General features: G+C 48.7%; 1 protein-coding gene across 8 annotated transcripts in view; it reads left to right on the top strand.

The window, feature by feature from the left end:
* LOC138569515 (uncharacterized) overlaps positions 1-25,638 on the top strand; it is a 485,233-nt gene that overhangs the window by 288,710 nt on the left and 170,885 nt on the right. For all 8 annotated transcript variants that reach the window (XR_011303250.1, XM_069647563.1, XM_069647558.1 and 5 more), the window contains one exon: positions 23,422-24,855. Coding sequence is in view for 7 of the 8 variants with exons in the window: in XM_069647563.1 (XP_069503664.1) it covers positions 23,422-24,855 (1,434 nt within the window). In the remaining variant the exon portion in view is untranslated. The remainder of the gene's footprint in view (positions 1-23,421; positions 24,856-25,638) is intronic.

Below are 25,638 nucleotides of genomic sequence, written 5' to 3'. Positions count from 1 at the left end.
TGGTCAAGGGGGCAGATGATAAAAGTTTGAGGGTACTTTCTTGTTAATAAGGGGCTTCAGTTTATTTATTTATTTGCATTTGTATAGCGCACTTGCAGCCCAGGGGCATCGAGGCGCTGTTACAAGAAATTGTTGGCCTTTCGATTCAGAGGTTCGACAGGTGACCTGGGTTACACGGATACAAGCATAGGTACATAGGATGCATGATATGCGTTATACAGTTACAGAATTATGTCACGTACATTTCATACAAAGAACTTGGTTTTGATGACATTTGTGGGTGAGGGTGAGTGTTTTGAAGACAATTCTCTCTTTGACAGGGAGCCAGTGGGCCTGTCTTCTGACTTCAGAGATGTGGTCTTTTCTCGCGGTACCTGTGGCCGCCCTCAGTGCGTTATTTTGGACTAGCTGAAGTTTGGCAAGGTTTTTATTGGAGGTCCCAACGAGAAGGGCATTGCAGTAGTCTAACCTTGATCCAATTATTGCCCTGGCAATGGTGAGGCAATTCTGGCATGACGGGGAGGGTCTGGCCGCGTTGAGGACTTTAGAATAGTAGGCTGAGGAGGAGGCGATGGCATTGACCTGTCTATCCATGGACAGATCGGAGTCCAGGTAGACTCGGTGTCTTCACGTGATTGGAGACCTTGATGGGAATATTGTCAATAGTGAAAGAAGCGTACTGTTCAGAGGTCACCCAGGGTGGAGGGTGACCCTAAGATGAGTAGTTTGTTTTTTTCACTGTTGAGGCAGAGCCAGTTGTCTGCCATCCATGATTGGATAGTGGAGTAGATGGTGGTGAGTGTTTTGGTATCCGCTAGGTAATCACCCGTGAGTGGGATGCGTGCCTGTGTGCCATCCGCATAGTTGGTATACGAGATGCCCAGGGAGTCAAGGGACTGAGCAGAGGCCTTGTGAAGAGGTTGTAGAGCGTGGGCGCGATACACGAGCCCTGTGGAGCACCGCATGTGATATGGCTAGGGGTGGCACAAGCTGAGTCAGAAAGACTTTCATGGCCCTTTCTTGGAGAAAAGAGGTGATCCATTCACAGGCTTTGGGGAAGAAGTTGGCTTGGGTAGCTAGATGGTGGCACAAGGTATTGTGGTCCACCAAGTCAAAGGCAGCGGATAGATCCAGGAGCAGTAGGAGAGCAGGTTTACCTGCGTCTCTTAGATTGTCCATTTGTTTCTTTAAGTCCAGGAGAGCAGTTTCAGTACCATGTCGTGGGCGGAAGCCAGATTGCCGAAGGCCGAGGACACGGTTTTCTTCAAGGAACTTTTGGACTTGCAGGTAAGCTGCTTTGTCCAAAATTTTAAGCAAGAAAGGTAGAGTGGTGATGGGCCTATAATTCCCTGGGACCGTTGGGTCCAGCAAGGGTTTTTTGAGGCGTGGGCGTAACCATGCCTCCTTAAGTCCAGTTGGAACGTGGCCCGACTCGAAGGATGAGTTAATAAATGCTGTTAGGAAGGGAGCTAGGATATGTGCTGAGTCTTTGATTACAGTTTGAAGGTTTGATGGAATTGAGCAGGGCGATGACCTCCAGCTCAGTAATACCTTTGAAGTCAAATAGTGGAGAGGAATTGGTCTTGGTGGGTTTACTGTGCAGGTTAGCTATGAGGCGGGAGAAGGCTTTGTGGTGGCCACGAATTTTAGTTTGAAGAGTGTTTAGCTTGTCTAGCATGGCAGATTGAATACTATTGCACCAATTATCATCTTTGATGAGAGAGAGAGGGAGGGGGGAGAGGATGGTTTTTCCAATTCCCTAAAGATGGTGAAGATTTCCTTAGACCCAGATTTGGCGTCATATATCCTGGCTTTGAAGGAGGCAGTTTTGGCTAGGGTGATGTTGGTTTTGTAGTATTTGGAAATGGCTTTGAACACATTTTTGGTGGCTTCAGATGGGTGGGCTTTCCATGCGGAAAGGGCAATCCTCTTCTGAGCGCGTTGGTCAAGGAGTTCTTTAGAGAACCACGAGTTGGAGTGTTTGGCTTTCTTGGCTTTTTTGAGGGTCAGTGGCGCAATGGCATCAACTGCTTGGGTGATGACATCTTTGAACGTGTTGGCTAAGGTTTCTGGGTTGTTGGAGAATGGGGCCTGCAGGGCTGGGTTGAGAAGGTAAGGAGCTATGTTCTCAACTGTGAGTTGGCGTGAACTCCTTGCGAAAGTTGCTGGGCACGGGGAGGGAGGAGAAAGGGGCCCTCTTTTGGTGTTAAGATTGAATTGGATGTAATGGTGGTCAGACCATGGGATGGGAGTGTTGGCGGTGATTAGTAAGGAGCAGTTATGGTGACTGATCCAGTCGAGGGTACGCCCTTTGAGGTGAGTAGGGTCAGAGATAGGTTGCGTGAAGCCCAGGGTGGATAGGGCATTCTTGAGGGATTTGGCATGGGAGTCCTTGGGGTCATTGAGCCCTAGGTTGAGGTCGCCCACGAGTATGACCTGGGAAGTCTTTTTGATGCTGTCAGACAGTGAGAGGATGAGGGTGTCATGGAAGTCAGTGCAGGGTCCCTGAGGTCTGTAGACAATGTGCATGGTTATGGTGCAGTTGGGGGAGGCATTCATTTTTAATGGGAGGTAGTCACTATTGTGGTCAAGTTGCCCTGCCACTTCTCTAATGGCAAGGGTTTCCCTGGCGAAGAGGGCCACGCCTCCACCTCTCTGAGAGGTGTGATCTTTTCTAAAGATAGAGTACCCAGATGGAATAGCCAGAGATAGTGCCGGGCCTGAGCTTTCGTTGAGCCAGGTTTCTGTAAAAATTAGGAGGTCAAGGTTGTCCTTAATCAGGTCGTTGATGTCAAGGGCGTGGGCAGGTACGGAACGAGCGTTGAGCAGGGCGCAGCTGAGCGTGTGAGCCATTGGAGGTGTAGAGGTGGGTGGCCTGGTGGGTGTGGTGGGTGGCCCAGGCATGGAGGGTAGTATGGATTTAGCATTGGTCATAGGGGCAGCAGTATCAACATTTGGCATGGAGGCAACACTGGGCAAAGCAGGCAGTGCAAAATCAACTTTGGTCCTAGGGGCAGCAGTATCAGCATTTGGCATGGAGGCAACTTTGGGCATAGCAGGCAATGCAAAATCAGCTTTGGTCATAGGGGCAGCAGTATCAACATTTGGCATGGAGGCATCACTAAGCATACGCATGGATGGTAGTGCAGAGTCAATTTTGGTATTGCGCATTTCGATTGTAGCGGCCGTGGGAACAGGGTTGGTGATGAGGATGTCGAAGACGTGAGGTGGAATGGCTTCAATGGGCAACAGTGCCGTAAGGTAAGCAGGCATGTGGAGCACAGAAGTGCCATCAAGGTAGGTCATGGTAGTGTTGCACCTGCGTGAAGGTGGCGGACATCTGAGGCCTACCCTCATGTTGCGGTCTGACAGACTTGGGGTGTAGGTGTTGGAGATAGTGGGGCGGGTGCGTGACTGGAGTTGTGCGTTCCTAAGGCTGCACGGCGATGTGCGCATGGTAGCGACATGGGCCTTCCTCAAAGAGGGGTAAGAAATGTGGGCACTGAGGCAAGTGGCCTTACCTTGTTTGGAGCGGCATACTGGCGCCTTGAGCGCCGTCGAGCAGCGGAGAACTGCAGAGAGTGGCAAAGGCCTTATCCTCAGGCCTTTGCCTCCAAGCGGCTTTGCCTGACGGTGTACCTCCTCTCCCTTTAAAGCAGGAGAGGAGGAGCTGCGGTGCAGAGCACGCAAATCAGCTGGTAGGGAGCCGGCATTGTGTACGCTGGTTGCCGCGGAGATGAGACACGGCTTTTGCTGAATGTGTATTACGGCGAAGGCCGCTGGAGTCATCATGGCGGCGGGTGCAGGGCTGGTCTTATATATCCCTCACCTTCCTATCAACTATCTATCCGGCTCTGCTCATCCCTACCACTACTGAATGTTATATCATACTTCTCCTTTGCCTCGGGCAAAAACGATTCAACGCCATAAACTATGGCAGGAGGCGCTCTACAAATGCAAGACAACGAACATTACCCCTACAATTTCCCCTCTTATATTTAGGATCTATGACCTCTCTTTGTGGACATAGGAACTTCTACTAAAATCGCTTTCCACGGCAACCTGTTTTTTTTAGTTTATGGTCATTGTTCGCCAAAAGGGCTCCTAGGACCGGGATGCTTTTTAAGTACTCCATATTTGACAACGGGTGATTTTATCACCCTATATTGGTTTTAGGGAGTAGGCTGGTGGAAGCTGCAATTTAGTTTTAGCTTCACCAAGGGCGCAAGGAGGTTTATATACCAAGAGGGCAAAGCTATGAACTTTGAAAGAGGTGAAGAGGGAAAACTAAAGAGAAAAAGAAACTACAAGTACCAAGAGGCCTTGGTGTTGCAAGATGAGGAAGATTGTGAATTGTAGAATTGTTTAAAGAGAGGTCGAAAATAGTCATGCAGTGGTCTACGTGAAATCCTTGCAGTTTCGAAAGTCTTTGACAGTGAAAAGAGGGAAGCCTGTGCAGAACTGAGAAATTGAGAAAGTGAATATGAAGAGAGGCAGGCTCGAGCCCAGCGGAGGGAAGCCTGTGTTGAACAGTGAGGAAAGTAAAGGCCACAAGTGGAACTGTGTATTTATGACAAGGCAGATGAAGTGATTGAACTCCCAGAAGCTTGAAGCCCAATCCTGAACTGTACTAGTAATCCAGAGTGTGCAAGACTGATAGAACTGTGCCATCCACCTATCCTTTTTAAGATGCTCTCTAGACCCCGTGGTGCTTAACCTTTTAACTGCCATGGGTCCCCTCCTGCCCCCCAGTGCCAAGGCCTTTTTTGGTGATTTCGGTATTTCACCATTCAAAGCCTTCTAACATTTTCTCCTTCATTAACCCCTTAAGTGTCAAGGACGAGCTATCTTAACGGGGTAACGTGGTAAAGGGAGCTGTTTTAAGTCATTCTGACATTTCCTTTGAGACACTATTTTCCTTTTGTATTCCCTAAACACATTTGTCATTTTGAAAAGGAAGGCAAGGTTCGTTTTGTTTTAGTATAGGCCTTTTTATTTTGACTAGACTGACATTGACTTGTTTGTTATTTGATTAATGGTCGAGACTACTCCCATTCTAGAGTTCGAGCCAGTTAGGAATTCTACCAACCCAACCAAAATACCAAATAAAGGTTTTTAAAACGTATAACCATTGTGTCTGTGTCTATTACTTGATACCATGCCTTCCCTTATACAGTCAATTACCTGGACACTGATATTTTGCCTGGGTCCACTTCTTTGGTGTCCCTGGATTTTAGGTCCAAATACCAGAATGTTAGCTGATGCTCCTGATTTTATCTATATTTTTATCATCCTGCCTATGGATTGTTACATTGTTTCATTTGTCGCTACAACTGAATCACTGTCTCTTCTATGAACGTAATGAACCCTTGTGACTAGTATTGCAAGTTTGACATGTTCCTGCATTTTGGTGACCTCTGGTTATGGTTGCTGAAGTCTGTTTTGCTTCCTCTTGGGCTATATGTGTCCAGTATATAGCGTGCACTTGTATTGCTTATGTTACTATGTGCGCAAGGGCTAGGAACGTTGTGGCTATTGTTTATGTGGCATTTTGGGACCCGATAGAACTATGCAAATGCAATGGTTTACTGGGTCTAGAGTTCCCTTGTCTCCATCCACCCTTCTCGTTGTACTTTATGTGTAGTGGCCACCACATGATAGACTTTTTGCATGTTAGATGTAGGTGTGAAGTGGGCCTTATGTGACCACTTCTGCTGCATTTGTACACACAAAATGGGTCCATCATGGGCTATTTGCAGCTGAAGTACTTGTTTTAACCTGATAAGAGCTTATATATAACTTTATTAAAGCAATTTTTAGCATACTGGTGGTGGATGGTTTCTTTGGTTAACTGTGGGGGCTAACTGACTCTCCTTACCAGCCCTCTGCCCTTTTGAAATGAAGCCTAATCCCTCTGCCACTGTATCCCCTTAAAGCGATTTGGCTTCGGCTTGTTTGGATTTGTTATTTCAGCATTAGGGTATATGTTTGCATATCCCTTCTCAGCGGGCAGTATAAAAATCTCCCCAATACATATGATGTCCCATCTGCGGATCCCTGATCTCTGAGATGTCCAGCCTGCAGGCAGGGACTTTGCAAGTGCAACTTAAAATGTTCCAATGCGCCATGACACCATCCATACATGCAGTGCCAGAAGTGAAGAGTCGAGTGTGTAAGTGGCACTGCTCGCCTTGAGTCTTAAGAGTTCCTCAGATACTTTGTCACATGAAGACAGGCAACATTCCAAGGCAACTGAATGGAGGAGGGCAGGCAGTTAAGGAATGTGCACAGGAGACATTGGGCCTGATTCATGGAAGTGTTTTATAATGGCGCAATCAGATAGGAAAACGTTCCATGAATCGGGCCCACCGTATCCATCCGCCCAGTTACCTGTAAGCTACGAAACTTGATCTTCTAATCTTTCTTTGAAAGGGTATCCTACCAATAACTAACACATTTGGAAGTAGGGGCCTCGGGTGCCACAGAAAGTATAGGAAAATATCTTAACCAAAGAGGTGGTGTACCACAGATATTCTTAAAAGGGCCTCAGCCCCTACATCTGAATCCAGGCAGTAGTGCCCTGTAAATGTGTGCAGAGTCAACCATGAGAAAGAAAAGTTGTAGGAGCTATGTGCACGGTGTAAAGTTGTTTTGCGGTCAAGTTTTTTCAATGAGTTTTTTTCATTAAAAATATTAATCGGAAAAACGTATAGAGAAATAAAGAGTGGGTGGGAAAGGGGTAGGGGATTAGGGATAGGGATTAAATAATAGGGAAGGGGGCACTTGCGGGGGGTAACCCCCAAAATAAAAATCTCTCTTGGATGAAATATTGTTGTTAAAAATAAAAAAAAAGAATCGAAAATAAACCTGGCAGCAAAAGAGCATAGAACCATGTGCACAATTTGACAAATTTATCATGAGACTTGTGTGGTGCAGCGCCAAAAGGAGAGCTAGCTCGAGAAGCATTGTTAGCTGCACTAGGGGCTATGTCTGGAATTTACTCGCAGCATTGTGACCCTGGCATGTTGAAGCCATACCCAATAAAACAGACGCAAAGAAGGGGGCGTGGCCAGCAGCCGTACGATGAGGACGTGAGTTGCTGCTCCCGTGCCACCGGCCTTATCCTGCAACGATCCTGCATTAAAACTCTTCTGTGACGAGCCCCAAAGTAGCTCACCGAAGTGTAAACCTCTGCTTCACTGAATCCCACTGCAACAGCACGAAACCGGAGCGTGGATCGGTTTCCCAAGCGAGCACAAAGTCCAGGGACCCGAAATGAAGGCCGTTCCCAAGATGGCCGCTGTGCGCGTGCAGTAGCCGGTGACCGAGGCAGAGGACAGCGAGCCCCTGAAACGAAAGCAGGCACCGGGCACAGCGTCTACGGGCTCACGTGAGGAGCCGGCTCTGCGTCCGATACCCTGATCCTGACGGAGGTGCTGTGAGGCAGCCGAGGGCGGGCTTCGCCCGATCATCCGCGGCAGGTAGTGGCCCGCTGTTAACCGCTGGGCGGGCGCCTCTGCCTGTGCGGACATCCTGAAGCTGCGAGCCCAGGGCGCGCCCGGTGGATGAAGCGCAGAGTGGCGGCGCTCGGACTGTGGAAAGGCGCCCGTCACCTGCGGACCATTCCCCTTCGCGAGAGAGAGAGGGAAGGTAAGCCCAGGCGGGCTCAGTGGTGGTGCACACTGCGCACCTGCAACGAGGGACGATCCAAGTAGTGACAGCGGGCGCTCCGCTTGGCGTAGAGCGACCGCACAGAACCCCCGGCAAACCGAGGCACCGCCCAAACAACCCGACTCCCAAGTGTGCTGCAGGGCGGTAAGGAGCGGGAGATTGTGGGATAGAGAGAACTGGCATCCCCCTCTGGTTGGCGGACATTGAGATAAAGCTGCACACAAAGTTAGTGCGGATATAAGCAATCGCCTTGTACGCCACGCCTAGCGCTGCTGCAACCACCACGACAGTCCCGGCAACAGCGGCCTATCCTATCGACCAGCTTCTCCCCCTACCCCTATCAAGACCCGACACCAGCCTCCTGCACCAACATCCTGCTAAGCAGAAAGATGGGTAAAGATAAGCCCAGGAAAACATCTACGCAGAGTAGAATTGATCAATGTGCATCTACTCCAGTGCCTCGCTCACCAGAGAGGCTCCCAGCGGCCGATCTAGATCATGTGGAAGAAAATATCTCCCTCAGAGACATAATGAGTGCCATTGCGGGGCGTGGCTAGGCAGCCATGGAATAGGCTGTGGGCTCCGTGATCCGGGGAGTCATCCGACGAAGAAATGTATATTTCTCTTATCTAAAAGCAACTTCGAACATTGGAGAAAGCGTGTGAAGCCACTGGGAAGAACGTGTGCAGGCTGACGGCGCGCCTGGAGCACTGGAGTGGGCGAATTGATACTTTGTCTCCTGACGCCTGCCGCGGAACGGACAGCAAGATGGCGGCGGAGGCCGGGAACAAGGGGATCCTACGAAGCACATCCCCGTAATGGAGTGGCTGCCCCTTCTGATGGCTGCAGTTGCAGACTGATCCACGTGGCAAGAGCAGACACGGGAAGACTGTGTGGACGCCTGGTGACGCCAGAAGTAAGGGGAGCAGCCGGGCCCCGCAATACGAAAAGCCGCGTACACATGGCAACCCGCGGTGCGGATCGGAAGTGCCCGTGTGTCTTTTTTCTCTCCTTTCCACTCAAGCAGCTCCAAACATTGGAATGCGGGTGCAAAAGCTCTGGCAGAACGTGTGCGGGCGGACGGTGCGCTCGGAGTTCTGGAGCGGGCGACTGGATACTTTGTTTCCTGACGCCTGCCGCAAAGAAAATACTGAGAGGGCGGCGGAGGCCGAAGACAGACGGGTCCCGAGGAGCGCATCCCCGTACTGGACCAGCTGCCTCAGCCGATGGCTGTAGTTGCCGACTGCTCTCTTTGAACGAGGCCGTAGGAGTGAAGGGCCTCTGCGATTGCAGCGAGAGTTCCGGTCATCTGCCGGAGGCTCATCGAGCGTGTGTGCTTGCGCAGATACGCCTGCGGGAGAGAAGGCCTGCAGCACAAGGACAACGCCATGCCCGTGAGGCACGCAGGGGAGGAAACGAAGAGACTGTGCAGGTGCTGGGCGGTGCCGGATGCGAGGAGCAGCCGGCCTAGCAACACTAAGAGCCACACATATGCTGTGACCCGGTGCGGGTCGTACGCGCTCTCGGCGAGCTGAGCCGACTTGCACTGAAGAGTAGGCCCGTGGCCGATTACTGGAGTCGGAGGAGGCACAGGGCGCATATTAGCAGACTCTTCTCCGAGACGGTCTTATGCGGATGCCTTCGAGTGAACTGGCAGGCTGCATACAGTGCAATTGAAAACTATTTTAACCTTGAATGTCGCATAGGGGGGCCACAAATGATAAACTGATGGTCAGTTAGTGAGTGTGCCTGTTATAACCTCAAAGGTGCACTCCGACTCTGCCTGTATTGTATACGCCAACAAGGATTGCATATATATAATACGCGTGGGAGGATACAATCCACCTGGAAGATACTGCACGCGCCGTTGCGCAAATGCAAGTTAGAGAACTAATACCTCGACGACTTGAGGACCTGAAAGTGCCTCAACAACAGCGTACTATTAGATCCAGACACAGCTATGTCAGCTAAAGGGCTGAGAACCAAGACCAAACAACTGACAATGGAGGTCTTTGCAAAAGCGCAAAGGACCCCTACAACATTGGCGCAAGGCACGGTCGCGACCCCCGCGGAAGAAGCCCCATAGGGGGACAAACACCAGATCCTGGCGACCAAAACGGAGATGGGCACCAAATGGGGCCTAGCGATGACGGACCTGCAGACAGCCCTGGAGAACAAAATTGATGGAGTAGGGACTGAACTCGCCCTGCTATGACAAGACGTCAGGGCGCTGGCGGAGAGAACGAGTGGTTTGGAAAGCGCGGCGAAGTCCAATACAGAGGTCAGCACAAACAACGCGAAAGAGGTCGACGTGCTAAAACAGCAGGTTGCCAATCTTGAAAATCGTGTGGAGGAAGCGGAAGGAAGGGCGAGGAGAAACAACATACGGGTGGTTGGCCTGCCGGAGGGAGCAGAAGGCCAGGACCCCACTAACTACGTGGAAAACATGATCCTCCAGGAAATAGGAGAAGATAAGCTCTCACAAGGGTTCACGGTGGAACGAGCGCATCGCGCCCTGATGAGGAAACCACGACCTGAGGCCCCGCCGAGACCGATAATTGCGAGGATCTTGAACTATAAAGACAGAGAGAAGATCCTAGAATATTTCCGTAAGGGCGGGACGATAGAGAAAGCGTCCGCCAACATCACGGCGTACCCGGACTACACGATGCTGGTGCAAAGACAGAGGTATAGCTACGTGGCCGTCAAGAGGAGGCTGCGTGCGGCTGGCATCAAATACTTGCTCCTGTATCTGACGAAACTGAAGGTGCTGCATAAAGGCACATCGCTTTTCTTTGACACACCGGAGCAGGTGGGGTCATGGCTGGATTTGCAAGGCTGCCCAGAACAGGAAGCAGATCGAGACCATCGGGAGACTAACAACTGAGGAGCCGGTGTCATGGACATTGAGGGGGTAAGTGGGAGGGTGGCCCTGTTATTGGGGGATTTACATTGTGCAATCTTCGGACCTTGTGCTCCGCACGGACTGGAATGTAGTGTATAAGATGCATATGGGAGTTGCGTAATGTTAACATGTGTACTAAATTTGATAATAGGAGCAACGGAATGGAAGCAACCCACCCCTTGAAACTAGTAGTTGAGTGGCCACTAGGGCGACTTTACCCTACTGAGCCCTGGGCACAGGCTTGTGCGAGACGGGGCTAGATGTGGGGGTGCCTGAGATCCAGGGATGGAGCTGGGCAACAGTTGGGGAGTGTGTTGTTGGGGAAGGGCAGGGAGGGGGGAGGGGAGGGTGAGGGTGAGTTTTGTGTGTATATAGTTGTTGGGGGGGGTGTTAAGTTTGAGCATGAGCCTACGTAGAAACGCTGTATGGTGGTATTTGGACTGCGTGAGCGGGAGAGAGTGGCTGGAGGGGAGAATGAGGATCTCTAACGAACCATGGGGGGTCTCAAAATAATCACGTGGAATGTCAGGGGGTTTAATAGTTATTTGAAAAGGAACAAGGTCATGCTGTATCTGCGAAGGCAGAAGGTAGATATCGCACTGCTGCAGGAGACGCACCTGACACGGGAAAAATTGGAGACAGTGGCGAAGAAATGGAAAGGGGTTGTGGTGGGCTTGTCATACTCTGCCTATGCCAGAGGAGTACTTACCTGGGTGGCGCCGCATGTCCCTTCCAACTATTACAAAAAGTGGTGGAGAAGGATGGGCGGCTGGTCATACTGAGGGGCTGGTGGAGAATAAGGAGATAAGTATTGTAAATACATATGCCCCCAACCATAACACGGCGGCATATTTCAGAACTCTGTGTACTAACCTTAGTATGTGTGTGGATGATGCGATGATCTGGGGCGGGGACTTTAACTGTGTAATGAACCCCAAGGTAGATAGATCGGATTGCAAGATTGATAGACCCGCCCCCGGCGGCTAAAGCGCTGCGGACACTATTAGATGACTTTGGCCTGGAGGATGTGTGGAGAACGGAATTCCCCCAGGAAAGGCAATATTCGCACTACTCCGCCCCGCAGCAGCTACATACAAGGCTGGACTATGTCTTTGCCACGTCGGATGTAATTACAGAGGTCACCCAGATTGAATACAAAGCGAGGGTCCTCTCGGATCACTCGCCACTGGTTCTCGAGTGGCAATATTGCCCCCCGAGAGCCTGGATTCCGACGTGGCGCCTCTGGGCAGAGGCGCTCAAGGACCCAGTCTTTAGAGAAGACGTGAGGGCCGAGATTACTAACTACTTTGAGGTGAATACGGGTATTGTAGACTCGGCTTGTACATTATGGGAAGCCTTCAAGGTAGTGATGCGGGGGGTTGCCATTGTAAAATCAAAGGGCCTGCAAGGTGGGGTCCTGACTGACCTGCATAGAACAGAAAGGGAACTGGAAAGTGCATTAAAAGGGGGCAGCGTAGATATGGAGCGGGTACTCCAGCTACAGCAGAAGTGTGCTGAACACTGGGAGAGGCTCTACAACCTGAACTACAGAAAATATATAGAGAGACAGCATGCGGGAGGGGACAAAACAGGACTGCTCCTAGCGTGGCTATATAAGAGTGAAACTCCCAGATCCCCGATCAGAACGATAACGAGAGAAGATGGTGGGGTGGCGGATACCCAAGACGAAGTTAACAATGAGTTTGTGGATTATTATAAGGCTCTGTATGGGGATGAGGGGGGCTGCAACCTTACTGAGATCACTGAAACACTGGAAGGTATAGGATTGCCCAAGATAAGTGAAGAAGAGAGGGAGGAGCTAGATGCACCAATCACTTTGGAGGAGTTAGAGGAAGTAGTGAGGCAGTTGCCTACCAGTAAGACCCCGGGGGCGGATGGGTTCCCGAGTGAATTTTATAAGGTATATAAAGAGGCTCCCCCCCCAATGTTAGGAATGCTTAATGAAGCGTTTGAGGTGGGGCGACTGCCGGAAACACTCAGAGAGGCGGTCATAGTACCGCTTCCCAAACCTAACAAACCAGGGCATAGCTGCAGCTCTTATCGACCATTGTCGATGCTGAACCAGGGCAGCAAAATATTGACGGCTGTCCTGGCAAATAGACTGCGAAGAATAATTAACAAACTAGTACACCCTGACCAGACAAGCTATGTCCCGAATAGGAACATAACCCATAATCACCGGCGACTCCAAAGGGTGGTTGAATGGGGTAGTGAGACCGGAGGCGAAATGACGATTGTGTCTTTGGACGCGGTAAAAGCTTTCGACTCGGTCAAGTGGCCGTGGCTGCTGGCGGCCCTGGAGGGGTATGGGATAGGGCCCGGCTACATTAGGTGGGCGAAGATGTTATACAGTCCGCCGCTAGCCAGAATCCGAACGGGATCAGTGATATCCGAGAGATGGCAATTTAGTAGAGGCCAGGGGAGTTGCTAGGTCTGGAAAAGACCAGGGGCTAAGCTGATGTCGGAACTGTTGGGACTGGGGGCTAGCTAGTCTTTTGGCTGTAGTTCCTGAGATTCTATCCGGGGCTGCAACCAAAAGATCAGGGACTATAGCCCCCTTAGCCCCCCCCCCCCTAGCAACGCCCCTGGTAGAGGCACCAGGCAGGGATGCCCTTGGTCCCCGATGCTTTATATCCTAGCCCTGGAGCCCCTTGCAATATACCTCAGGCAACAGTATGATCCGATAGGTATTGAAGTGGGGGGCGAACGACACCTGATATCTTTATATGCTGATGATGTGCTACTGTACTTTAGGTACCCGGAAGAAAACCTCCAGCATATCCTGGAGGTGATGGAGAGGTATGCGGGGCTGTCCGGGATAGCAGTGAATCCTCAGAAATCTAGCATTTTTCCGCTGGGCAGCTATAGGGGCACCCTTTTGGGACAGTTACCGGTGCTGCAAGTACCATGGGCGGTTAGCTCGTTCCGGTACCTTGGGATAGACGTGTACCACACGGTGGAGGAGGAACATAGGCATAACACTGAGGTAGTTATTATCAAAACAAGAAATGTATGAATTTCTGGGTGAAGTTGCCCCTAGCAATGATGGGTCGGGGTGCGATGCTGAAGATGGTGGTCCTACCTAGGCTTCTGCATTACTTTAGTAATATCCCATACATGATACCTAAGAAGTTCTTTACTAAACTGAACAGCATGTGTAGAGACTTCCTGTGGCAAGGTACCCGAAATAGAGTGACGCTATGGAAGCTACAAAACTTCTATGAAAAAGGGGGGATCAAACTGCCTAATTTCGAGGTTTATTATGTGGCGAGCCAGCTACAATATGTGGCCAAATGGCTCTCTGATGATGTGACCCCGGAACTACGGCTGTTCGTGCAGGATTGCGCCCCATTCCACTTGAAAGAGATGATCTGGCTGCCTGAGTCGGAAATGAGAGGGCGCCCGGAAATGTTGGTGCTTGGGTGTAGGATGTGGCGCAGGACATGCCGGATGATGGATAACCCATCCCCGTGCTCCCCGCAGGTACCGCTGGTTGCATTGGCGGGTGCAGATGTGCAGCTGCGGGCGATTATCAGGGCTCGCTGGGAATCGGTGGGGTTGGTAACGTTGGGAGACATGTGGCAAGATGGAACCATTAAGGCTTTTGATGTGCTCGGGGAGGAAACCGGGCTACATGTGGGCCAATATATCACATATCATAGAATGATGCGGAAAGTTCTGAAAACGTGGCCTGAAACAGTACTGGAAGAAGAACCAGATGCTATCATGGGGGCAATATATGATATATCGGAAGGGGGGCATGAGATTTCTAGACTGTATGAGATGGTGATGACTAGGGTTGGGAGGGAGTTGACACGATTGAGATTAGACTGGGAAGAGGAAGTAGGAGCCCCGATAGAGGATGGGATGTGGGAACGTGCCCTAGGATACCATAAAAAGGTGTCCATGAATGCGAGACTAAAACAAATACAATTGTATGTAACGCACAGAGCATACATGACACCTTTGAGGATATCCAGGTTTGTGAATGCTGGAAGACAGGCATGTCCCAAATGCGATATGGAAAATGCTGACATGACACACATGTTTTGGTCATGCCCAGTGATTGGGTGTTTCTGGGGTGAAGTGGCACAGAAACTGGCTGAAAAGGGGGTTACAATTATCCTAGACACTGCCGGGGCCTGTTTGCTGGGAGGGTTCCCTAGATCACAGAAACTTAAACATGTTGGGAAATTGAAAGATTTAGCATATGTGCTTGCTAAGAGAAGGATTGCCATGGGCTGGAAAACATGTCACAAGCCGCGGATAGAGGTGTGGTGGAAGGAGTTGCAGAAATGGGCGGAGGCTGAAACGATGGTTTGGCAAGAGGCGAGTAACGTAGCGGGGTGGGGGGAAGAAGCCTGTTCCTTGATGGCATGGAGATCATTAATAGCAGAATTATTTGGAACACTGCCAGACCTGACAGAGTCTGCAGGAAGTGAGACCCCGCCACGGGCAGCGATTACAAAGTGTGAGGTGTAAGTAGGCTCTTGAGGGGGGTGGGAAGGGGGAAGCAGTGACCATGATCAAGTAACGAACAATTGAACTGTTGTAGAATGCACTGCGTGTTTGGTTTGTATTGTTGTTTGGTTTGAAAATTAATAAAATCTTTAAAAAAAAAATAAAACGAGTGCCATTGCCAGCTCCAGGACCTCAATGGAAAAAAAGATGGACAATATTGGCGCTGACGTGTCCTTTTGCACGAACGACCTGCAAAAGCTGACCTCCCGTACGGGAGAAGCGGAGACACTAATCTCGGAAACCGAGGATGGCTTACGTGGAGTGAATCGGCAAGTGTCGAGCATGTTAGCACGCATTAAAACCCTGGAAGCAAGAGCTGATGACAGTGAAGGCCGATCCAGACGCAATAATATCTGCATAGTCGGCCTTCCTGAAAAAGCAGAAGGGGAATGCGTGGAGCTGTTCCTCGAAGAATGGCTGGCAAACGCCTATGACGCAGAGTCATTCTCCAGGTTCAAGAAACGAGCGTGCCCACCGTATCCCAACTGGCAAGTTTACACCGGGATCTCCACCACGCACAGTCATCGCCAGATTTCTGAATTATAGGGACAGGGACACTGTTCTCCAAATGGCGAGATCAAAGGGCACAGTCACATTTAACGGATCAAGGATAGCCTTCTTCCCTGACTTCACCAGGGAGATGCAGAAAGCGCGCTAAACATTCGACCCGCTCAAGAAACAATTGCACTCGATGGGTGTCAAGTATGGGCTACTCTTCCCAGCCTAACTCAAGATATTCCACAAGGGCACAACCGTGCACTTCACTGACCCTAGAGAAGCGTGGAGCTGGGCTGGGCTGAGCATCATATAAAAGGGGTCTGGAGCACCGAGGGAAGAAGAAAGGAACGCATAGCCCTCGCCCAGAGCGGCCGCCGGAACAAGAACTGCAGCAGCAACCACAACTAGAAAACCCGCAGCAGGGAGATGTATGAAGTAAGAGCAGCTGTGAGCAATATGATAGAGCCACCAAGTAATGTAACGCTATTGAGCCTCCGCTCCCTACAGCAGTCTAATCACAGAACACATCCAGGTCGGTGGCTAATCAAACACCGGCCCCCGGACCAAGACTTAAGTTCCAGCACCACACGGAGGTGCAGTAAAGTTTAACTGTTCACATGTTGCTGTTGGGTCGACAGATGGTTCAGTTGAGGGTGGAGCGTAGGGAGGGGGGAGTTGGAGACAACGTTTGTGTACAAATTTTAGCATACAAAGGTACCGACAGCAATGTAAACTTGGCCCATGCCGCCATTTTGCTGCAAAAGCTACAAAGGAAACACACCTGTGAGACTATATTTCACGCACCAGATGCCACCTGAAGCGACTCCAACCACTAGGCGCCTAACACTCATGACATGGAACGTCAATGGGCTAGGCTCCAGTATCAAGAGAAGGCTGGTGTTACGACACTTGAATCGCCACTCCCCTGACATAGTCCTCCTGACCGAAACCCATCTGGCAGGAACCTCATGCAAATGTTTCCAAAGATCTAATTACCGCACAGCAATACATGCAGGCTTCTCCATGGGCGCGAGAGGAGTGCTGATACTCATACATAAAAGGCTCTCTGGAAATCACGCATACCACACAAGACAAAGGTGGCCGCTATGTACACGTCCAGGCAACATTATGGAATCAAACCCTGGCGACCCAGGCAATATATCCCCCCCACCCCAATCTCTACTCAGTGCTCTCCTAGCAGACATTACCCCGATCCTTGCAGAAAATGATGCAGATACCTTGGTGCTTGGAGGAGACTTTAACGAGGTCATGAACAATGTCTCAGATCGCTCCCACCTGAGGGCAAGGAATCCCGCCGCCACTACCAAATTGGTGGCATTTGCCTCCGCACTGGGACTACGAGATGCATGGCGCGACATACACAAAGATGTCCGAGACTATTCCTTCCACTCTGGAGTGCACGCCTCCATGTCCAGAATAGACTACTTCTTCCTGCAAAATCAAAATGTGCACAAAATATGCAACGCATCCCTACTCCCACAGGGTATCTCGGACCACTCCCCGCTGATCCTGGAACAAGAAACGGAGAGACCGTGCCCCCCACCTACATGGCGACTGAACACCTACTACTTGGGGTTCCCTGAGCTACAGGAGAAGATAGAGACAGCCACTTCCAATTACTATGAGCTAAATTCAGGATCGGTCAAGGACCCTACCACGCTCTGGGAAGCCTACAAGTCAGTCCTGAGGGGCGACATCATTTTGTGGACGTCGGCAAAGAAAAAAGCACACTGCGAACAGATTAAGTCTGCCGAAGAAGAGGTGGTGACCAGGGAGGTAGAGCACATCACCAACGATACCCCGGAGACGAATCGAGCGTTAATACTAGCGCAAAAGAAACTCCATAACCTATCGCTTGACTGTGCCCAAAAGGCACACCACGCCATGAGGGCACGCCTTTATGAAACGGGAGAAAAAGCTGGGAAAATGCTCACTTGGCTGGAGAGACGAGAAGAGGGGCATCGAAAGGTGAAATGTATTAAGACAGCAGACGCAGAACCAGTCTCCACTGATGCGGAGATAGCAGAGCGATTTGCGGATTTCTATGAAAATCTCTACAAGCCCCCGGCCACCACACCAGCTAATGACACACTCAACAATATTGATCTCCCAATACTTACCACGGAACAGGTCACCATGTTAGACAGCAAAATAACAGTGGATGAAATATCTGTGGCCATCTCCCAGCTACAAACGGGCAAGACGCCAGGACCCAACGGGTTCCCGATCGATATCTGGAAGAAGCTGAACCACCTGGACATATCCACGCAGATGCTGAACATGTTCGAGCACTCCCTAACCAAAGGTAGGCTCCCACCGGACCTCTGTAAGGCCACCATAATAGTGATTCCCCTAAGGAAGGCAAACCCCCTGATGAGTGCAGCTCATATAGACCCATATCCCTAATCAATAGTGAACCCAGAATCTTGGCCAAAGTGCTAGCAAATAGACTCCAAGCGGTCATCACAACATTGATACACCCGGACCAGTGTGGCTTCATGCCCCAAAGGTCGACGAGAATGAATATTCACAGACTTCATCTGGCATTAGAACGAGCACCCGTGCTACAACAATCACTAGCATTACTGGCCATAGACTTTGAAAAGGCCTTCGACACTGTCGATTGGGATGCTTTATGGGCGATCATGAGGAAGATGCAATTTGGTGATTCCTTTATAATATGGGTCCAACATCTCTATAATTGCCCACTAGCAGACGTAAGGGTAAACGGCTGGCATTCGCAAATATTCCCATTGGGTAAGGGTACCAGGCAAGGCTGCCCACTTTCGGCTATGCTATTTGCATTAATAATAGAATCGCTGGCAGTCATCCTACGGAGCTCACCCATGTGGCGTGGCTTCTGCTGGAACTGAGTGGGAGGACAGGGTGTCCCTGTATGCCGATGACCTTCTAGTGTATCTGGGGGACCCGGCGGTATCCTGCCCTATCGTAACTCAATTGCTGGTGGATTATGGGGTCTTTAGCGGACTAAGAGTGAATTGGGTGAAATCGGTGTTCTTTCCGGTAAAAGGGATAGACTGCATTCCGCCTTCCGGGCTCCCCATACCGTATAGAAACCACACAGTTCCGATACCTTGGCGTCCTGTTAGAAAACAGACTTGACAATTATGTAACCCAAAACCTACACCCCCTAATCAAAAGATACTCGCAAGATGTAGCTCACTGGGCATCACTGCCATTGACGCTGTTAGACAGAGCGGCACTCGTCAAAATGCTGGCCCTGCCCCGATTCCTCTATATCCTCCAGAACGCCCCTCTCAGTATTCCTGTTGTAGAATTCCACACAATAGACAGAATAACACATAGGCTTCTATGGGCAGGGAAACACCCGAGACTAGCGCTTAAAACCCTCCAACGCTCGGTCTGGGGGGGGAATAGGTCTACCGAATATCCAGGTCTACTACTGGGCGTCACAGATGGCGACAACAAACGACATTCTGCACGGCGACCCAAAACTCCCCCACATCCACGCTGAGATTGCTGCCCGTCATGATATGACCCCGATTGAAAGCCTATACACTAGTGTGAATCGTCATCCTAAGGGCACGATCACAGCCGACACAGCCCAAATATGGAGAGATACTCATAAGTACATAGGTTGGGACAACATACTCACCCCGGTACAGCCCATCTGGAACAATGTCCATCTTGCAGGTCTCGGCAATCTCCCTAAATGGTCGGCTTGGGTAACAGCTGGTATTCATACCATCGAGCAGGTATATGCAAATAATCCTGTTTGCCGAAATCTCGTCCACACACAATCTTCCTGCCACCAAAAGTTTCCACTAAAATCAACTACACCATGCACTAATGGAACAGAGAACCCGCTTACTGGAAATGCAAGAGTGCACGCTCATAGAGAGAAATATAGTTATCGACAGTGTGAACGCCAGGATCACATCCACCATGTATAACGCTATCTCCTCCTTTGCCACATGAGAGCTCTCGAGCCTGACACTCAAATGGGAAGGGGACGTGGGCCCGATTCTACCCGAAGACTGGATTGAGACCCTGATGTACCCCAGGGAAACGGGGATCTCAGCAAGAATCAGACTCATTCAGCTGAAAATACTCCACAGAATATATTACCCTCGAGTGGCGGAAGACATCTGGGGAAGACAGCTGATCCAAAATGCTTACGTTGCAAGCAAGAAGAGGGGACATTCTATCACATTCTGTGGCAATGTACACAAGTACAACACTTCTGGCGTAGCTGCTGTGATAGACTCGCCAGAGTCTTAGGCCGACCAATCCCTACTGACCCCAAACTCCTTCTACTGGGTATTGATACGGAACAGGACCTATCGCGCTTTGAAAAGCTATTAGTTTCAACATCCACCGGCATAGCTAAACGAAATCTAGCGCAACTATGAGGTTCTGAGATCACTCCACAGTATGAACATTGGAAATCAGACGTAGACGCAATTATCCCAATGGAACGACGGGTTTACCAAGCAAGAGGGTGCCCGGGCAAAGCTGACAAAGAATGGGGGAAGTGGGAAGAGATGTTGTGAAACCGGTACAATTTGAAATAATCCAGCTTGTAGTTTAACATCCGCGCCACCTCTGGGAATGATAGCTAGGTCATTAAATCCTCTAGTCATCTGTAAGAACTGAATGTGAAATGTCAATGGGCACTTGATATGGTTAATATCTACTGTATTCCTAACCTCACTTGTTTCTACATTGGTCCGCATATAGGCTGTGGTCCCTCATGTAGCTCCACCACATGTATGCACAGTTTTATGTTTGTAAATTTATATGTTATTGTATTGTAACACGAAAAGACAATAAAAAATGTTATCAAAAAAAAAAAAAAAGAAACAGACGGCAAAGCCCTTCTACTTCCCTTGTTCCCCAACATTTTTTGGTTTCCTAATTCATGTTATGGTTAACAAAACCATAGGCTTGTCCTTGTGTACAAAGTGCTTATGATCTGTGGCTTAGCCGTGGTCAGACTTTTCAGCTTTCCACAGTGTCATGGTGAGCCAAGGCATGTAGAAACCATGCCCAAGAAAATGCAGCGTGCACAGTCCCTCCACTTACTCCCCTAAGACCACCAACGTTCAGGTTCTGTATATTGGGAAGCTGGACGGAAGTATGGGTACATTTAACTGAGGGTGGCCTTTTGACCGGTACACGAAAAAAATATCCCCAAAAATGTAATTCTGCCCTAGCAGTATTCCATCAGAACCAATGTTAGCTTGTGAGACCGTAAAAAAATTCCTACCTCTGGCCTACCCCGCGTGGGTGACTATGCATCAGTCTTAGACAATCTCCTAGGGGGGGGGGGATCACTATATCCATCCCCCTGCTTTCGTATCTGAGGGCCTGTGTGCACTGTGTTCCTCCTAGATTACTTACTCCTATGCTATGCAACATACTCCTATCTTACTCCATTGGACACAATAACATAAGACACAAAGAAAACACATGAATCGATTCAATTATAACAATAGAATACATTTATTCTTGCACAACAAGGCATAATGCAAGCAATAGTGTAATGCAAATATCGAATTGGCACCTTTATACTTTTGGTGAAAATCTACCATGCAATGTATAACTATACGCCTTACAGGTTTCTAAGGCAAGCCTGTGATTAGCTGGATCTATCGGTGTCTAATGCAATATACATATGGCAAGTGCCAGCATTCAGCATTCCTCTCCTTTCCATTCCACACCATACTTCACTCTCTCTCTCTCTCTCTCTCTCTCTCTCTCTCTCTCTCAGACAATCCCTGTCTGATTTCCACTTTCCCCCAAACCCAAAGCTATTTGTGTGAGTCTATTCTAATTCCCTCATGCACCCATGTCTTTTTCAGCAATACTCCCCTTCTCCAATCTAGCCAAGTCTGGTCACTTGAACTGCCTCAAGCCTCTGCCAGGCTCATCGATCTCTCCTCTCGTCAGAATGCTTCCCCAAGCTTCCAAACTCCCAAAGTTTCTCCTATGCCACCGCCAAACATCTCTCTTCCATCATCCAAGAGCAGCTCCTTCAATCTCAGAACTGCATCTCCAACAACATCCCATAGAGCAGACCAGCAGAGCAGCAACTACCCCAAAGCCTCATCTCCAACAGCTAGAGAACTCCCCTTCTCCATTCTCTCCATTATACTGTGCAGTGACATATACAAATCCCTATGGTTACATTCATTCTCTTAGCTAAGAATGTCTCTTTCCGTCTGTCAGCATTTCTAAATATGAGCAATGCCTGAAAGTCTGTGTTTGCATGTACTTTCACTCCGTGTTCTGGTCGTGTTCTTTGTCAATGTGACATTTCAGCCTATCCATATCTACTAGCATGGCCTTCTTCTGTGCCTGCAATTCTACCATCTTCATATTTCTCCATTCATTGTCATTAAATCCCTCTCTCCTTGTATGCAAAGCTCTTCCTGCTGCTCATGGCGCTGCCTCCCACCTTTTTCTGTCTCTGCGAAGCACACAAGCCATGCTGATAAGGCCTCTTTCGCCTGCCACTCGGACAACGGTCGCGTTATCTGTCTCTGCCAAGCAAATGTTTACGAATACTTGTACACTGTTAACTCATAACAACCTTTCCGCACTCTGCGGCGCTCCTCTGTGTCATGGCTTTATAATGCCATAGGCCTCATGCTTTCTAGCGTTTACGCTTTCTCTCACAAACCCAAGCGCCATCTAATGCAAACTCATTGCATATTCTAAGTGCAATGCATACGTGTCTCTCTACATGCATACATAATACATAACAGTCTCTACATGTGCAACGTGTCTCTAAATGGCTCTACATGGCATTTCAAATATGACTGTGTCATTCTATATGCAAATGCATACAAAGTGGGAGTCTATGTGGATAGTCTAATGTTACTATTTCATGTACTCAGAATATATGATGGATAACTAAACAGGATGCAATGATGGAATGATGGGTAATAATGGATAATAATGGAAAATAATTCCATAACAAAGAGTAATGATTCTCTAACAATAGGTAATGATGGGTAATGGTTCTGTAAGGATTCTGTAATGATAACAAATCAGGCCTCTCCATTATATCAGGTTCTACAAGCTGCAAGATACAAAGCTTGTTCATCTGTCAAGGAGTGTGTTTCAAGTTCGTGTAGTATGTGTTTGTGCTCCAATTGCTCTGGGTTTTTGCATAGGTCTGTAGTAAGTGGAGTCCTCTGCGCCGGAAAAAATAGTTTTTTCAGGAGCAGGCTTACCTTCTGTCATTTTAGAATGTTTTAAGGGAATGGTCCCAAGTTCCAGTGAAAGTGGTAGGAGGATATCTGAAGTGTTCACCAGCGTTCTTATGATGGTAGAGGTGCTTTCTGGAACAGTTTTCTGTTTGGGGGGGGGGGGGTGTGTGTGTTTTTTTTTTTTAAGTTGCTGAGGTTCGTTGGCTGGTCTGATGTTTTTGGCGGGAGATGTGTGGTTTGAGTTGCTTGTTGGATGTGACGTCAGATGCTAGTTGTCTGTGAATGTTGTCTCTTTGTTGGACAAGAAGGCATAGGCCACTTAGTTGCAGTGCAACTTTAAGGAGCTTTGGGGAGGTGAGTTTATTGGGGTTGTGGAACTAATTAAAAAACTCCTTTTTTGGCCAATTTGTAGAGGTGATTCTGTCATCTTGGCTTTTTAATAATAACAATTTCAAGGACATGCTAATGCCAGTTTATATTTTTGTAAGACTGTTTGAGACTGACTGTTGCTAAGTTGTTGGGGCACGTTGCCTCTTCATTGCCTATCTTAAATATGTCTGGGTAATTTCCTTTTCTTTTTTTTAGGTGTTGATGAAATTCTTACCATCTTAACTGGAACCCAGAACCCATTACCCACAACATCCGAAGAGGGCTTCCAGAGCCACCACTGCGATGGGCGAGAGTGTGCTGCAGGCTCATCCCACCCTGAAAGATTGAAAGTGACTGCAGCTAAAGATAATGGGGCTTTTGGTGGCGTGGATGCTTGTGCTGCCTCTTCAGCTATTGAAAACCAGGCAGAAGATGAAAGTGGTACCTTTGAACATCAGCGCCTTCTGAAAGAAGATTCCGATGGAAACTTAATATTTCAGGATCATGATCTAGGGGATAATGCCACTGAGGAGACCCCAGCACAGAACTACACATGCAGTGAAGCTCTGAATAAATTGACACAAACACAACACCACCAACCTGCAGAAACCTATCTTGAAGGGTTCCGGTTGGACATTGATGGGTCCTTGACTGTCTTGAACCAGAGGCTGAAGGAGAATGCCATTGAAGAGACTCTAACAGAGAACCTCAAACTTGGGAATGGAATCGTGGAGAAAACCTTGACACCGAACCACACACCGGAGGATGCTGGAATTGTGGGGACTTTTCCTTCCGTGGACCACAATCTTGAGGATGGTGGGATGGAGAACGCTTTAGCTAACAACTGCCAGCCTGCACAAGATAATATTGAGCCACCTCTCCAAACACAAAATGGTCATGAACAAGCTAGCATTAATGTATCTTTGGAACTCCAGGATAACCTACCTGAGGGAGTCGGGATTGAGGACACCGTGACCCAAAGTTGCCAACCTACACAAGTTGCTATTGAGGTGGTGCTAACGACCCATACTGACATACCCATTGAAACAGCCATTGAGAGTCCTCCAACATCTCTGAACCACAGACTTGAGCTAAGTGTCACAGAGGAATTCCTAGTATCCCCTCAACAGGAAACCTCTGTTCCAAGCATTGAACCATCCCCTGTGTTTTTAGGTAAATCAAATGAGAAACCAAGCCAGGAAGCATCCCAACATCCCCACTCTTATGAGGAAAGCGCAGAACCCCAGAAAGAGATGTTTTTGCATGAGGATGTGGCCCCTGAGGTTTATCTGTCCCAAACTCTCCAGCAGGTCTTGGAACATGATGGGGTAGAATCCAGTGACAAGGGCTTCACAGACTCTGCATCCACAGACAACACCTTGGAGGATTTCACCGAGTTCACCAGCAGCCCCCTTGTGGATAATGTGGTACCAGAGTCAATTCTCACACTGCCAATCCACCATGATGAGGACATCACAGCCGATGGCTGGCGTGGCCGACGCAAACATGTCTTTGTTCTGAGCGAGGCTGGGAAACCTATATACTCGCGATATGGAAATGAAGAGGCACTTTCTTCCACAATGGGTGTTATGATGGCACTGGTGAGCTTTGTACAGAGTGGGAACAACATCATACGTTCAATCTATTCAGGTAAATAGAAAGAAAGTGGTTTCGTGATTTTTCTGCCCTGCATCTGATGTAAATTTACATTTCTTGGATGGTAAACAATGTCCTTCCAGTAAAGGTACTTGTTGCTTAACGCACATACCAACCAAGTAATATAGGAACAAAGTCTAAACCTTGGTTCCTAATGCAACCAAACACTGAGTGCTCCTCCCTCTATATCCTTTTCTAATGTAAGCCCCCACAATGAACAGCACACATTGGCAGTTGGTTGGCTACTGCCTGAGATGACCTTGGTTTCTTCAGCACTAAATCCTGCCCAGCTCTTTAAGCTTAGAATGATTCCCGATAACATGCTATACCTTGCAACACTCCTCATTTCATGAACATTCTTAAAAGGTTAAACATTTGTCAAGCCGGCAGTTGCTCCCAATCCCGCTATATTAATTGAATGTACTTATTTGTTACTTCTATTAGAGGATGACCTCAGAACATTAGCCTGTTTTTTCTCATAGTTTTTACTAATTTTTGCAACCTCCTTTTTTGTTAATCTATCTTTTCCTATTACTTTGTCAGAGAACCTTCCCCTTTGTGGGGTAGATTTGCTTAAACCTCTGTTAAGAAGTATTGCCTTATGAGGTAGTAGAGTAACACAAATCAGTTGTAACAAGCAATTAAATTGTGGATTTAAGCTATTTCAATAACAAAAGTATACATTTACTAAAAGTAATTAAATGAAAGAAGTTACTAGAGACTTTTTGATCTATTAACTACAAAGTGAAGTGCTCCAATTGAGAGAGGATTTGGCAA

Source organism: Ambystoma mexicanum, chromosome 2q (assembly GCF_040938575.1).
Source record: "Ambystoma mexicanum isolate Mex_15411 chromosome 2q, UKY_AmexF1_1, whole genome shotgun sequence".
Lineage (NCBI taxonomy): Eukaryota > Metazoa > Chordata > Amphibia > Caudata > Ambystomatidae > Ambystoma > Ambystoma mexicanum.
Note: the sequence above shows the minus strand (reverse complement) of the source record. Positions and strands in the feature narration are given on the sequence as shown.